This window comes from Apus apus, chromosome 2 (genome assembly GCF_020740795.1).
Source record: "Apus apus isolate bApuApu2 chromosome 2, bApuApu2.pri.cur, whole genome shotgun sequence".
Classification (NCBI taxonomy): domain Eukaryota; kingdom Metazoa; phylum Chordata; class Aves; order Apodiformes; family Apodidae; genus Apus; species Apus apus.
Window position 1 is genome coordinate 103,425,944 of NC_067283.1, and position 17,460 is coordinate 103,443,403.

General features: G+C 36.8%; 1 protein-coding gene across 1 annotated transcript in view; it reads right to left on the minus strand.

The window, feature by feature from the left end:
* Positions 1 to 5,054: 5,054 nt before the first annotated feature.
* VAPA (VAMP associated protein A) overlaps positions 5,055 to 17,460 on the minus strand; it is a 30,373-nt gene continuing 17,967 nt past the window's right edge. Inside the window, exons 2-6 of the mRNA XM_051610658.1 lie at positions 15,504 to 15,656; positions 12,033 to 12,136; positions 9,274 to 9,354; positions 6,757 to 6,933; positions 5,055 to 5,845 (exon numbers count right to left, since the gene is read on the minus strand). Of these exons, the coding sequence (XP_051466618.1) occupies positions 5,687 to 5,845; positions 6,757 to 6,933; positions 9,274 to 9,354; positions 12,033 to 12,136; positions 15,504 to 15,656 (674 nt within the window). The 3' untranslated portion in view covers positions 5,055 to 5,686. The remainder of the gene's footprint in view (positions 5,846 to 6,756; positions 6,934 to 9,273; positions 9,355 to 12,032; positions 12,137 to 15,503; positions 15,657 to 17,460) is intronic.

Sequence of the window (17,460 nt, forward strand, 5' to 3'; positions counted from 1 at the left end):
TGTCCTGGGAAGACCAAGCCATCAACAAAAGCCCTTCTGAAGCAATCCATCTTGCTCCTCTCATAACCATCTCTTACTCCTGTAGTCCCTTTTTCTTCACTTGACATGAACCACTCCTGAGATGTGGGGACAGGTCTCTCATATTTATAATTTCAAAATTTTAAACTAACCTGAGGAGATTACAGCAATCAAGGAAAATTACCTACAACATGAGCTTCCACCTTCTGTGAACCACTCATCAAAGCTGTACTTTAGTACCTCTGATGGCAGCTCTAAAGGGCTGCCTCTCTATTTGACCCAGGGTTCATGTTTTGTTTTCTGTGGACTTTCTTCCTAAGCCTTCCCAAAACATGGTTTATAAACTAGACTGTCCTACATCATGATTTAAAGCAATGCCTCCCAACCATTAAGAAACAGCGCATCATCTTTAGAATTAATGACTAGATTGTCATTAATAATATTCCTCAAACCAGAGCAGAAGCATGCTGCAGTCTGAAAAGCAGTAGTAACACTCATTTTGAGTGAAAACACGAGTGGATTTAACCTCTGTAAGAGTCTACTATTACTGGAAGACCTTTGTTTCACAAGAGTCAAACATGCTCACATTTTAAAAAAACAAAACAAAACAGTGCTTGGCCCTTCTGAAGAAGTGCCTCTGAAAATCAGACCATAGCTGTCTATCATCAGTATCTGGACTGTCAATGTAGCAACAAAAAAATATTTTGCCACTCCCGTGGGTACAGCAATATATGCAAAACACTGTAGTTACACAAATTTAGGACTGTTTCCTTTTACTTGAAAAGTACAAACAGCACTGGCTCCACAAATTATTATTTTTTTGCTATACAGACACACTTCTATGTTCTAAGACTAAAAACACAGCATTCCCAAATGTTCAGCATCTACTTTTTTCTCCATACTGCCTTTAGCAGAAGTCAGGCATTACAATCACACCGAGTACAATTCACTGTTTAACACCCCTCCAACAGCCACAATTTCTGCCCATTTAAAACACAGCTTCAGGAACAGACAAGGCAACAGCCAAGTCTTTGGGAAGGTCCTTTAGAAGCCTATGATAGATTCCCAAGCAACATGAAGCAGCATTTTGGAAATAAAAAAAATAAAATTAAAAAAAACCCACATGACTAAACATCTCACTTTTTTTTCTTATACAGAAGTTTAAAATATAACTATTTCAGTCACCTTTCAAATAATTTTTCATTTCTTTCAGTGTCTAAACTCAGACTGTTTAGCTGTAATACCTGTCTCACACCTCTGTGCCTAGATACTGTAACACCCTTTAAATCTTTTTCTAAAGAAAAGAGAGGGGAACAGCAGCATTCCAGCACTGCCAGCAACAGAAGTAGCTACTGTATAAACAGGGATTCAACACCCTGCTGGCAGTGTTACCAACATTTCACAATTTGGTACCAAGCTTTACATAAAATAGGCACAGTAGCATGGTAGGAGATGCTTCAACCACGATTTAGTCAAAATCATCTCTTTCATCCCTTAAAAATCGTATCTAATCCAAATCAGCTCCTAGATCCACTTGACCATGCAACCACATATGCCCTTGTCCCAGGAAAACAGGAAGAGGCACTGATCTTACCATCTAGCAGTCATTAGAAAAACCAGGTAAGAACAATTTGGTTTTCTTTATAAGCTGTTTGTCACGTAGAGGGCAAATAAATAAAGGTGACACCACCATCACTACCTCTGCTTATGCAGCACAGTCATCATCAGGAATTTTTCTCAAACACATGCAACCTGCATTCAAAGAGAAAAACACAACACACCAACCCTGACATACTTAGATTATCTGAGTGACCCTGAAAAAGATGTTCAGACAGGAAATGAAGAAATAGGTCTTTCAATTAACTTCAGTTCTTCCTACAGGTGCTCAAACCCTTGTGAAAAGTGACTTCTATATTTATCCTTCCCTCTTGTCCAACATTAAAGCATGCCAGCAGACTAAAGCTGCCACGGAAGCTCAAGATCAGCAGACAGTTTCCCTGGCAGCAGTGGTCAGTGCTACACACCAATGCCAGGCACGCGCGGCAGAGCCATTTGACAGGAACCAGTGAAGAGCGCAACGCAGTGCACTGCTACGTTCACAGCAACATGGCTAAACAAAATGCAGGATTTCATCCCACCTGTAAACATGGAGAGCAGGGCATTTCAATATTATAGTAAATGTTTAGTAGGGCTGCTTTGTGACTGCGTAGCTCTCATTCCATCTTTTGCCACGGACTGAAGCAAGTGTTAAATACCTAGGGACTCCAAACAGAAAAAACAAGACTCTATCAACATCACTATTATAAATCTGACAAACCATCAGCATCCTCAGTTGCTTGGATTCAGGCACCTGTTCTTCACTCCAACACTGCATCTTCATGATATGTACTAGCAGTACCTAGAAGCAAGGCAGTTACAACACCTGCAAGGTGGACTAGAGACATCTATTCAGTATCAGCAGCCTACAGAACACACATATTAGGGAGAATTCCCAAAATAAAAAGGACACTACTACATTTTCAATGGTTTATTAACACTTCAACTTTAATATCTTTGAAGAAGGCCTGAAAAATACGATTTGCTATTGACTTTGTCTTTCCCACTTTGGCAAAATTTCACCTTCTGCCTCCTCCCTTAGCCCTCCCTCCTCCCAAGAGGATAATGAAGTTTCAAAGCTAGTGTTTGGTTGCTTCTTACACATAAAATGGCTTCAATCATAGCAGCAGAAACATGCAAGCCTGGGCAAAAGTGTTTGTCATGAGCTTTTAGAGAATTAGTACAACTGCACAAATACCTTGTGCACGGATACAAATAACCTTTTCTGAAAGGAACGTCACATATATAGATATATATAGATATATTTTTTTAAGTGGGTTAACTTTAGTGCCCAGAATTACTACAGAAGCTTCATCTTCTATTTAACTAGGCTTTTTTTTTTTTCCTGAACCATCATACTACCCTTTTTTAAAGTGCTGTATTCATTAAAAACTTTAAAATTCTACTCTGATAGCATGTACTTGTTCCATCTAGCCCTTCTGAGAAACCAGAACGGCAACCCACGTGCATATTTAACTGAAGTTACGGGTTTAGTCTCACACAACTTTCTGGGCATCACAGATTGTATCACTAGGAGCAGTGAAGAGATTGTATTTCCCTGTGCTTACATACACAAGTAAGCAGGCAGACAAAGCAAGAAGTTCTAACCATTTCAGGAACAAAGACAAACAATTTAATCCATATTACATAATTCATTGCATACAGTTGATCTCATCCAAAGTGACTCCTGAGAGCAAAATAGTTTTAGCATTACATTTTATATACAGCTATGAAGGGATTACTGGAAACCAAGACAGTGTCCTTATACCATTAGTAAGTACGCTGGTTATGAGACCGCTGCACAGTTTCACTTTGAAGACATTACTTAAACCACGACCAAGTTTTACCACCACCTCTTTGTTGCTTCTGAAAAAAGTTATTTCAATCTGATTTTATTGTTATTTTTACCTTATTTCTGCTGCCAGACATCAAAACCTGAGTCAGCTGCATTAAGCAATGACTCCTTTTTCTGCTCTCAAGTCCAGAAAGTGCTAACTAGCCTCAAAAAGCTCCATACACTATGCTGTAAACATTTTAAGATCTTCCAGGGGATTTTTTTTTTTTCCCTTCAATGTAGGAATGACTGCTCTGTCTGAAGCAAACTGCATCCTGCACACAATTGCTTTCGTTATTTTCCACATAACCAGTTTGGAACAGAGTATGAAAGTTTGATGCAGCAATGTTCTGTTATAGAAAAAAAATATTGGGAAAATTACACCATTCTGAACCAGGGGAACCAAAATAATTAATTAAGACCTTAACGTAGTTTTTCCAGTCACTGGGATGGAAGGAGATTTGAACAAAAACACTGGAACAAGTAATTGGAAACATCTGTGCTTGCATGCTTCAATAAAAAGGTAAGCAGTATTTGCATTTTCTTAATCATTTTCTTTGCACATATGCAAGATTTTATAAAAAAGTTTCACAGAGAGCAACGACTGAACATGATATAATTATAGTTTTCTGTTTTTTAAAAAAAGCACTGGAAATCAAAGGCAACCAAGAAATAGTACATCTTCTCTAGAACATCTTTCTCATAAGGTGTGCATATACCAAGGTCTAACACACTTAGCTGCACCACATCAAGTCAAGTTGTCCAAGAGTGTACACAATTTTGCTTACAGGAGTATAACCCTTCTGCAGTTTATCAGTTTACATGTATTGGATTAAGCTTAGTCAGAAGTACAGACATTTTGTTCCAATACTACTGTTTTTTTTAATGACATATTCAGAGATGAGGCAAGACATAAGATTAAGTGCAGGGAAGCATTTCAGACCCCTGAAAATGTATTATTTAAAACTTAACTATACATGGTTAACACAGGTAGATCTGCCAAGAGCTACATAAAAATTATTTTAATTTTCAAAAGGTGAGCAACTGAGGCTCACTCAGCAAACATCAACCCTTCTGCATCATGGAATTCATTATGGGTGTCTGAATGATACAAATTGCATTTTTTAATATCTGCTAAAACAGAATTACAAACCAAGTTAGTATATGTGAATTAAATACCCTTATAAAATAAAAAAATAATGTTGACTCCTGGAAGACACCCAGAAGATCCAAAGATGGAACAGAAGGTTGATTATTACACTCCTGCACAATCCAAGCAAGTTGTTAATACATTTTTCAAACATTCATGCCTGGTATTTATACCTGCTGGATATCCAAATTATTCTGTCCCAAAACAAGTTTGATAACCATCCTCTCTGTAGCTGAAATGCAGCCAGAAAGCAATTAATTTTTTTTTTTAAGAAACTGAATGGGAGCCTTCCCCTTCACCCCTGCCCTCCCCCACCCCAAGCTTCAATTACAACAGTCTAAGCCAGAAACTTATGCAAACAGACTTCAAAATAGCCATTGGTTACAAGTAGCAAATTACCATGAACAGTGAACTTGTTAGGAGTCCCTTCTAAAAGTACGACACACACAAACAGGCTACCCAGCAGAAAAATCTGTTAACAATTTTATTTCTTTGTAATGTTAAATATTATGGGACAGGATTGTAAGGATGAAGTACTCTCCACAATGCTTCACAAGGGATAAGAAAGAATTTCTGGCGTGGTATTAGCAAAGTAAGGTAAGGAGAAAATTTACACAGTAAGAGGCACCATTTCCCCCAGTACACCTCTTGTCATATTCCTGAATGAGTGGGATTAGCAATCTAATAAATCATTTTTCAAGAGGTAACAGCAACAGATAACATTTTAAAGGATTATTAAAATAACATTTACAAGACTCTGAACAATTTTTGAACTCTTATTAAAACCACAGAAAGAAAGAACAATTCTTTATTTATGATTTTTCATAAAGGACTGACTGTGCAACTGACACCTGCTATTGATGACTTAATGTACAATTTTGTCCAGTAGCCGAACAGTTTGTCTTTTTAGATTGTGTTTTCTAACCGTGCGAGATCATTAAAGGCAAAGCCTGTTACGATGCTGTACACAAAAAATGGCCACTTAGGCCATACTACCAATGAAGTGGTAGGTAAACAAATCTTTTTCTGGCCAAGAGAAAAAAAAAAAAAGGAAGCTGCATTTTGCATGCTTCTCTCACTCATTCTTTCTACAAGATGAACTTCCCTAGAAAGAATCCAATGAAAATGGCTGCAATTACAACAAGAAGTGAAGGAAGAGGATTAAAGCCATTCTCTCTGAGGGCCAAAGCTGTGGGTGATCCAGATTTGTCTGAGTGCGCTACCTTTCTGAGTCTCAAGCCTTCATCCTGAGGGGGTAAAAGCACAGAGGAAAAAAATTTATGAACACACTTCCTTTACAATTCTACAAACTGAACTCAAAGGCCAAACTTACTGGTGAATGTTTTAAATCAAGTTGAAAAAAATTAAAAATAACATTACACCATATGAAAATCCAAAATGTGAACACAGCAAAACATGACATTTCAAATAATGACAGTTAATCCTCTTGTTTCCATAGTCTGGTTTAGAAAGATTCTGAAATTCTTGCTAGGCACAATGAAAAATCCAGCTTTTAGTTCTACATGTCAGAATTAAATACCACCAATTCCTTATTGTTAAGTATTAACATCCACTTTAGTGCCACCAGAACTATTGGTGTGCAGACACTGTTATTTCATGGTTCTTTAAAAGGCTACCATGGCAAATGAAACTGTTGTATACCCAAAAGTAAATACATAGAAAAGTCAAAGTCATGTATTGACTAGTTACAGGTTACTGAAACAGCACCTTTATATAAAAGGTACTGAGAAAGTAGTCTTTGCTTACCTCCTCTGGCCAAAAAATCGCTCTTGCTCACTAATAATTTGTGATATAGAATGTAACAGCTTTGTTTCTCATTTACTCATCCTTAAGAAGGAATAATAATGCACTTTTAATAAAAGCTAATAAGTCAGTTTCTCTGACCACCTTAAGTAACACAGTTTCATTTAAGAAGTTATGCAACTTCAGTATCTCACCCATGACAACGATTCAATCACTGATGAGTTTAAAATATACAGTATATACAGTACAGTAAAATTGTATTACAAATCAATATTGACATTTTAACAGCTGTACCTACTTTCTGGAATACACATCTATCGGTCTAATTAGAAACCAGACCTTTCATTCAAGAAGAGTGAAGCCCCTTCACTATAAACATGGAAGCAGAACTTACTCTCAGGTGCCGATTTTCATCCGTCAGCTTCATAACCTCTGCTTGAAGTCTTTTGCACTCTTCCACTAGCTTCCTTACTTCAGTATCATTAAGTGCAACACTGTGTGGTTTTGGCATCGGTCCATCCTGCTTAGACGTATTCAATACTGGGGCAGGTTTGCTTGCATCTATATCATTCTACAAATATTAAGAATTGCTTGAGAATTTTACTTACCTAGAGAAAAATTATCCACAGCTTAAAATTGAAACAATCCAGCTACTAACACAGTTAAACGAAGCTTATATTTACAGTAATCTGAACAGAGACTTCTGTCATCAGCTCACTTGTGATTAGCTCAAATATTAAAAACCAAGAGAAGACTGCACTGTTTACATTTGGTGCTACATGCTACTGAGACAAAAATTAATACTTTAGCTGCTTGACACTGACCCAGCAGGCATCCAGAAGATGACACACAAAACACACCAAACAGCATTTGAGCTTGAGAGGGAAAAATAAAAGGAAGCAAGTAATCCTGCAAGAGTAAGGAAAAAAAAAAACAAAAAACACCAAAGTAAAAAGAAAACTGGTTGTGTCACCAACTAATATGGAGCATGAATGGCAAAAACATTTTGCACTGATAGCACCTCTCACTGAAGGAAAATTACTACACAACATGGAATTTAAGTATCACTGCATCTCTGAAAAACACATTCATTTTGAATACAAGTGAAAAGTCATATAAAAAGCTCTGAGAAAGCCAAAAATGAAATAAAAAATCCAGCTCCCACAGCTCTGCTCAGAATACACAATTATCTTCAACAGACATTACAAAACAATGAATTCAACTCTATAGCCCAGGATCCTACTAATGAAAACAAAGCATTTGTATGGCAATACACTCAAAAACAGCTCACATTAAGATTCAGGCTTCCGTATTCCTGTTTGCTTGGCTACACAGTTATGTCATTTAGCCCACTGCCATACTGCATCTCTCGTAACCAAAGCCCATGGTAAGCAGTAAATGTAGAAGAAAGGCTTTTGAAAGGTAAACAGTATCAAAGCAACTAAAAAAAGACATAATAATTTATTTAGTTTCTATGCGAATAGCAGTTATTTGGTCTACAGCATCTATTTGCATTTTACATTTTTTACAATGCAGCCATAGATAGACAAAGAGAGAGATCCTGCTACTCCACACAGGTAATCCAACAACTAGATTTAAAAAGACCAACACATTTATATCATGAGTAAGCAGATCAGGATCTGCTGCTTTTTTTATTAGTTTGCTAGCTGAAATGAGTTCCTTTAACAGCACTGAAACTTCACTAGAGACCTAAGACTTCTCTCCCTCAAACAAACCTCCTGCTTTTTGACCTCACTGACCAGGTTCTTCATGTCAATCTTTTGGCTATAACTGGTAGGCATCTTAAGAAAGCTGTTGCTGACTGGAGTGAAATACTCGTTTTCTGGCATGGGTATAGCCTGAGGTGGCAGGTGAGGCTTACCCGCAAGACTTGGCAGATTTCTCATTGCCAAGTTTAAGAGACAAAACAAACTGCTAAAGCAGGGCTTTGCAACCCTACACTGCTACTCAGAAAAATACTTTTATGTATAATCAATACCACGAGGATATCACATTAAAGAAAGTACAAAAGCTCTCTTTTTTTCATAAAGCATTACAATTTTCACTACATGACACATTTTTTTTAATTAGAAACAAGTGTAATTTTTCTAATATCTAAGATGCAGTTTTAGAATAAGGTAAAAAACAGAGAAAGTAGCTAACTCAGTGCTTTAATAATTAATGTTTAACCTTTAGTTTTAGCATTTAATACACACTTAGGAAGCTTACACCTGAATGAAAGGCTGGATCTCATAAATTATCCCTTATAAACAAAAACAAACAAAAAACAACCCAAACTAAAAAACACTGAAAACATACAGAAGGTAAGAGCATGAAAGAGGTAACGGGATTTTAATTTTTTTTATCTGATTATCTGTCTTTACCACTAACTTGAAAAAATGCATTTAGGATTCCCAAAGCATGCATTAATTTATAATCAATATTTCCTAATTCAGATGAATTAGAAACAATTTTTTAAATGGATAAGCATTCAATACTTTAAAAAGCAAATTATGCAATTCGCTTTTCACTGCATGCAGTATTCAAGATTCTCTTTTTTTTTTTTACTCTGATAGCAATAAAATGCTAAAGCAAATCAGTAATTATAATAATTTTTGGCACTAGTCTCCATTGCTGGAGTTTTTAAAATGAAACTGGACAGGATGCTTCCTCTCCAATGAAAGTCTGGACCTTGAAATACCATCTGAAATACCATCAGCCTAGGCTGTTCTATGGTTCTATGAATCTTCGAAAAGTTATATACTGAAAACTCCTCTTGCCTGTTTAATTTAGTACAAATTTCTACAATCCATTTAATCAAGAAATCATATATGTTTTAAAAAACTCAAACCAGTTTCCCTGAGATCCTGCCAGCCTGTGTGTAACAGTTTCTTACTCTTCTGTTACTTACCAGTTTGTCATTTTCGTTGGGCATTTCAAACACACATCTCAATTTGGAGTCCATTAACTCATCAGGTTTTGCTTCTTTCCACTAAGACAACAATTAATACAGTTACTTAACGTGCCAGGCTCATACAAATATCTGAACAATTCATAAGCTTGCTCTTAGTACTCGACTCCTATATATCTAAACCCTGTTGCTACCCTAGCTGCAATTTTCAGAGTTGCTTCTTAACGATGCTTTTTGTTCACTCTTGACTACTGCGAAGTAATAAAAGCTAGAAATGGTTAAACTTAAATCTGGAAATGGAAATCAGTAAACTGAATGCAAGGATAGATTTAAGACAGAATGAGGAACAAGTACCATCCGATTAAGAACAAAGTCCTAGCCTTATCAGTAAAAGTACTTAGAAAGGCCCTTGGTAAAAGTACTCCTTATATCCCATCTTGGAAGCACCAATTATAAACAAAGGATTGAAACACTATTTTAGCAACTCTATACTCAGTCCCACAGTAAATTTCTTTTAGCTCTTCACATTTTAGATTTTAACCATTTCCTCCTTTTTACTGCATAATAGATTACAGTTTGGGCCTTGAGAAGCCTTTTTCAAAGCTGTTTATAAAAAATATTTTAAATTCTAATGGTTATCAATATATTTAAATAATTGTGAAACATGTTGGAATCTCTCTGCTCAACTAACAATTAACTTTTAAATAATGCACTTTATGTGGTTGTCTCAAATCTTAAGGCTCAGAGACTGATCTGAAGTCTGTGGCAATTTTTCCAACAATGGGTCTTCTGAGGTTACCTTAGCTAGAACTGCAGGCCTTATAGACTACAATATCCAGGCTTTTCATAACATATTTTTGTTGTCATTCTTTTTTTCAATGGTATTAGTTGTACAGTACAACTACAATTACCGATTTTCTGCAAGATCTATTCCATACTTGAACATACTGAGAAAGAAGTTATTTGAAAGGTATTTCTAAAATTGATTTTTTATATCCTCACCAAATAATTACGCTTCACTTACCACACATAATCAAGAGCTATCAGAGTATAATAAGAAAAAGTAAACCATACCAAAAGGGAAGATATTCACTGCATAGCTGAATGTCTCAAAACAACAAAATCTAAAAGGTTTTCCACTGCTCCAGTGAAGAGTGATGCCACAGTAGTCTTTGACTCCATCCAAGAGGACAGAGCCTAAATCTGCAGAGGTCTAGTGGACTTCAGTGATTTATAAAAACCTCATCTTTAACCTTTGTTCCTCCTCTGCCTTGCATGAACATTGGTTGTACCTGTGTAAACTCAGGCATTCCTTAAAATGGTTTCTAGAGACAGAAGCCTTTGCAACATTCTCTTCCACCTTAATATACAAGCTTATGGGAGCCCTCATACAGCTTGAAGTGCTTGTTCTGACAACTGAAGGCTTCCTTCCACTGCTTTCAGTTTGTAATCTCATAAACAAGTGTCCTTACTTCTGAACTAACAAGTACAAACCTAAGTTTCTTCTTTCTGTCTCTTTCATCAGACTAGTCCTGCCTAAGAACTGAATCTACAACATGAGAATGGCTAGAGAGCAGTCCTGAGGAAAAGGACTTGGGGGTGGCAGTAGATGAGAAGCTCAACATGAGCCTCCAGTGTGCGCTGGAGTCCAGAGAGCCAACTGCATCCTGGGCTGCATCAAAAGAAGTGTGGCCAGCAGGGCCAGGGGGTGATTCTGCCCCTCTGCTCTGCTCTGGTGAGACTCCCCCTGGAGTACTGTGTACAGTTCTGGGGCCCTCAGCACAGGAAAGACATGTAGCTGTTGGAGCGTCCAGAGAAGGGATCAAAGTGCTGGAGCACCTCTGCTATGAAGACAGGCTGAGGAAGTTGGGGCTGTTCAGCCTGGAGAAGAAAAGGCTCTGGAGAGACCCTACAGTGGGCATCCAGTATCTGAAGGGGCCTACAGGAAATCTGGGGAGGGGCTTTTTCCCAGAAAGGGTAGTGATAGGACAAGGGGTAATGGTTTTAAAACTGGAAGAGGGTAGATTTAGGTTAGACATCAGGAAGAAATTCTTCACCATGAGGGCAGTAAGGCACTGGAGTAGGTTGCCCAGAGAGGTTGTGAATGCTCCCTCCCTGGAGGTATTTAAGACCAGGCTGGATGCGGTTTTGTGCAGCCTGGTCTAGTGTGAGGCGTCCCTGCTCATAGCAGGGAGGTTGGAAACTGATGATCTTTAAGGTCCCTTCCAACCTTAACCACTTAATGATTCTGTGTTCTGTTAGAACATAAAATCTATCACATGTGCTGTGTTTAGCCACTTGGTATCTTGTAGAAAGACATATCTTAGTCTTTGGAATGCTTTAATTCCATATAATCCCATTCAACATTTCACTTCACCACCTCTTACTTCAAATGCACTGATTTCATACAGCTTTAGGCTTCCTGATCTAACATATTCTTGACTCCTTCGAACACAAACTGTTTATCCCCTTCAGATTAGCTGCACATAAAACACAACTTGCTCACCTTTTAACACTGAACTGGCCATAGCTTACATTCGCTACTATTTCCATTCAACCAGTTCATTAGGTGAGTTCTAAGGACTGAGTTTCTATTTAATATTAAAAACCCTGAATCACTTATGGAAGTCATGCTTTTTCAGAGAAAACCACATTCTTCTCCAAAAATAAATTCCAAAACCATGATTCATTTACACTTCAACCTGAATTTTTAAGAAAAAAAAAATGTACAACAGTAATTTTACATCATTTTTACTTACCACTGCCTCCATATCTGAAATATTTGGTGGTGCATAGGTTGTTTGTACCATAAACTTGTGTTTACTCTTCTCATTTGGGTCATAGTCAAAAGGCTGTAGCATTACTGTTCAAAAGAAAAATTAAAGCATAAATTCGTGGTTCTTCAGCTAAGCACTGTAAACAAGCATGCTATGCACTTCAGATTTGCTTCTCACTGAATAGACTCTGAAAGTTAAAATGCAAAGGCCGTATTGAAAATAGAGCAGGCACACACTAGCAGAAGGTACTAAAAGTGTTTCAGAGTCTGATGTAGCTGACATTATTATTTCTGCAATTACTACAGCTAAAAGACTTTCATACACAAGTATGAACAAACAGAAACAGCAAGACTGACACACACACACACACACACAAAAAATACCAAGCAAACACCATAGGACTTTTCTTCGGAATAAACACATTTTATGATTAATTTAAGGCAAAGATTCACTAGTACCTAAGGAAAATATTAGACTGCCACCTAATTTTAGGCCTTAAATACTAGTTACAAGATACAGGTGTTCACTATAGATGGTTATCTCTGTTGTTTTTTTTCCATAAGTATTACATACAGCATAATCAAAGGATTATTGAACTGTGCGAATCAGACATATTTGGAAATAAAGCACATAAAGGAAATCGCAGGATTTGACATGCATTCAGGCAATCCTATTTGGAAAGGTTTGAAAGTCAGGTTTCCTTAATCACTGGTCTCACTGTAGTCCAAAACATAACTGATCAAACTGAATAGTACTTCCAGATACAGATGCTATAGCAATTTATCTCTAAGAATTGTTCCATCAACAGACTAATGAATAGCACACAGTACTTAAGTTTCCTTAAGCCAAGGGAACAGATGGAGTAACTTAAAAGATGACAAACACAGCTCTCCATCATCAGAGAACTTCTTCACACACTGGCAGAATCCTTGGATAACCAGTTAAATAACTATGTTCTTTGACCGCTCAGTAACAGCTGAAAATCTGATTGAATCGAAAAGCATCAGAAAAAGACAATCCAGAAATTCAAAAAGCTCTTCATGCTCTTCATGGTTTTAAGCAATCACAGAAAATCTCATGAATATACAAAAAGCCACAGTTTTCAACATATGCCTGGAATCTCTGAGTAGTCCAGAGATAATACTACAAATAGTTTTAAAAGCAAGCTTCTTGTTAATAGGCCTATGTTTTCTACACAGGAAGGCTTTATTTCTACAAAATTACTTTTAAAGGCATCTGAAAACCAGAAGTAAGAACAGTAACAAGTAACAGTCACAAGCAGTGAAGGAAGATGAGTCTTCTGAAAAGAAAAATCATCAACAAGCAATTGCTGTTAAAAAGCTAACAACAATAAATATATTATAGATAATAAACAGTTAATTTAGGACATAAAGGTAAAGAAAAACTGGTCTTACCAATCAGTATTTTTGAGGAAAACCTGTCAGCATAATTGAAGGTTATCTAGTGATTCACAATTCAATGATAAACAAAATGCCTGCAGGCTTCCTTTAAAATGACTGTTAAATCAAATCAGCAATGAATTTAAAGACTTTACTATGAATCAGCACAACACCTTATACAGGCTGAAGATGGCTGACAATATCTCAACATTTAGTTTTGAAAATAGTTTCAGGCCATGGTATCCTATAGTTACTTCTCTCTGCACAACAATGTGAGAGAAACCTATTTTTAATCATATGAAAGATGAGTCAGCTCTGAAAACATTCAGTTGAGAGACTGATGAGGTAACAAAGTGGGTCACTAGAAAAATCATCTGCGCACTTGGCTTACCAAATGACCCAAAAGAAACTATATGCTTAGAAACACAAAGATGAAGCTGACATGCTGGGGAAGAGAAATTAATTCTGAAAAGCATCATGGAGTCATGGTAACTAAACAACTGCACATGAAAGCATCTTGGGGTCACTGCAGCAGAGTAACTAACTGCATGAGAATCCAGTAATACAGAAAAACAAATATAAAAGACTCCCTGCTATGCAAACTGAAGAGTTGAGCAGTATGACACTGTTTCCCTTTATTGGTAAGCCTGAAGCTGAAATATTGTTTACAGCTCCAGTTTGCCTCATTTAAAACACTCAAGTATTCAAAACATTAAAAGCATCATTTGTAACTACAGAAGCACACTTTACAATAGGTAAATGGAACATTTCCATCTATGAAATTCCTTGAAGAGAAAGTCCAGCTGTATCTTGATAACAATGTATGACTACCCGCAGGAAAGGTCTCTGATACCAGATCAATCACACAGTTAAGGCAAAATGGTTCTAAGTCAAAATTAGAAATAAAGGAAGAAAGAAAGTAGGCTTTTGACTACTTCAGTCTTGAACCAATTCTCAGTAAAATATTTCTTCATCCACAAGATGCTGGACTGTACATGGTAAACAACACTGAAGTTCTACAGATCTTCTTAGATTAGAAAACTGGTGTGTTTGCTACAAGGGAAGTTACTCTGTATTTAAAAAGCAGATTCACCTTCCCCCAAGTTGGGAATTATAGTAGGTCACATCTTGAGAATCCCCTTTATTCTGGAGAAAACCATCAGGAAAATTACCTACAAAAATCATTTACCAAATCAGAAGGCTAATAATTAGTCTTTTCCCATTTTCTTGAGAATGTCTGCTCCCATGATTACTAACACCTGCCCAGAGAGGTGGCGGAGTCTCCTTCTCTGGAGACATTCAAGACCCGTCTAGACACATTCCTGTGATCTTCCCCAGGTGTTCCTGCTGCAGCAGGGGGATTGGACTTGATGAGTGGTTCCTTCCAACTCCTATGATTCTATGATCTTTCTGACATCATACACTCCAGTACAGGATTAGATCATTACACATTCAGATACAAAAATTCTGCAGATTGTCAGAACAAAGTACGTAGGCCAAATCTACATGGAGTTTCATGCTATTCTAAGTAGGTTTGTAGCCCTTAAATTTGAAAAACCTAGTGCACCTAGGATAACACATAATAGCACAATATGTAACATATACTACTGTGAAAAATGGAGGAATTATGAAACAACAGAGTTCAGGGACCAATATCACTTGTCTACAATTGTGAATTATTTTTTTTAATATAATGAACTGTCAAATGTTAAACTTTAAACACATCAGAGCAGCCAAGCAATGCCCTACTTCAAGATACAAGCGTGAGTATAGTAGTCTGAAGCAAAGGTACTGTTAATGTCACTGCCCATTTCCAGCTTTCTTTTCCTCCATTCACAGAGCTGCAGATAAATGTGACAAACGGCAAATATTTCTGTATGATTTTTCATGTATCATTGCAGCTCTACATCAGACTGACATTGCACTAATGAAGGGGAAGTTTGATTTTTTTAAAAAATCTTTTCAAAAATCTGATATATGTCAAGCAGCGTCTAAGATCAAGCATTAGAGAACTTCACGAAAGGCCTGAAAACACCTAACTGCATATATTTACCTGAAACAATTACAGACGATCCTGGGTCAATGATTCCACTGTTCGGCCTCACACAGTATCGACGAGGCGCTGTGGTCTTCACTTTGAAGCATACTTTTCTATCTGATGGATTTCGTAGTTTAAGATTTGTAGTTACTACATCTGTAAAGGGACCTGAAAAAAAGAGGTTTTTTTTTAAATATGCATGGATCTCTGGAAATACATTTATACAGTACAAATTACTCCTAACATAGAATTTGAAGCCAACAAAACGCAGATCAAATCATACATCTGTTAAGCACATATACTGTTACATGCAAAGCACGCTCTATCACTCCAGTTAAAATAATAAACATTACAGCAATGAAAAGACAACTCTTAAATAGTATGATAGATTAAAGCTGCTGGTGCAAAAAGTTCAAATATATATACACTAATTTTACCAAATCATTCTTAAAGTTTTAAATACCTAGAAGGTAATGGTCATATACAAAAGTAAATTTTGCTGGGTTTTTCTTTTGCAATAGAAGCAACACATACTTTGGAACTCTTTCAAATGTTTAAAGAAAAAAACACTGTCACCCTGAAACATACAAACTGTTCTTGCGATTTCAACTTCTGCTGGGTTTCTGAGCTCTTAGACTTGACAGCAAAAGACCTCAACTTTTAAACTCGAAGTAGGCAAGACATTTTACTGTTTATGCATATACTCTAACTGATCCACAGAAAAGAAGCTATAGTTGCCATATTTATGTATTCAATGCAGGGTATTCTCTAAGCTGTGTTTACATTAAACCATCAGGACAGGAATTGCCTCTAAGACTGAAATCATGCCTCTTTTCTGATTTAATGTCAAGACGTAAAAGCATGTCTTCCAACAGAGAATACCTCTAAGTGATGCAATACAGAAAAAGCTCAAAAAGCAAGTAAGGTACACTTTTCCGAGCTGTGTTAATGTGTCTTATGCTCACATCATCTGAAAGCAAGACTGCGCAGGCACTAAAATAACGTCACTTAGAAAATTTCATATGAACATGAAATGTATTCCATAATATTTAATGAGCACATTAACTTTTAAGAACCTTCTTTATCGTTCTTTTAAAATTACACATTAAATTGCTACAAAATAATTTGCATCAGTACTGAAAACAGGACAATTACTTTTCCATTAAGAAAACCACAAAGAGAGCAAGCTTAAGATTAAAGTGGATGAAAAATATATGTGATATGAACAAGTGGTAAAGTCCAACAAAACCACTAATTGCATGAGACAAAGGAAGTAAATCATTTTCTGAAAACCTTTTTCCATAGAGGTGTCTGGACTACTCTGAAGGAAATAGTACTGGCCACTATCGAACATGTTACTACACTAGAGGGCTCACTATCCAACCTTTGCTTCTGTAACTCTCTCCCATTCCAAATCCTTGATTTTGAAAGAGTGCTAAACAGTCCTGACATGGAGCACCAAAATACAGATCAAAAAAGGAATAAAATGGGAATTACTGAGAACCAGAATATTGAGGTGTAGATGAAGACACATATGAGCTAGGTTTAAGTTCAATGAGAGAAAACAGGAGCTGGTATTACCTATCTTAAGCTTCTACGGTGGACAAAATAATCACCCTCCCAATCGAAGCAAATTTGACACAGCTCCCCAGAGAAGATTTACAAAACTGCTTCCAAATTTTTGAGGAAATTATTCTGGGAGTTTTACTAATAGCCACCTAGGCATTGCCTTTGCAATGTGCAGCAGCATAGAGCACCTTGAATCTGGGCTTTCAAAGGTGTGGGTTGCTTCTTTTTAATTGCAACTCTAGACAACCTGAGGAGCTCTGCTTCTCCATCTTCTCAACTATTACTACTAAGGAAATCCTGCTCAAAGGAAAAAAAAGCTCTATTCAGAGGCTTGTTTTGAAAGGCACAATCATCAAGAAAAGGATATATACTATCCAAAAAGAGCTTATTTCAAGGTAAAGCA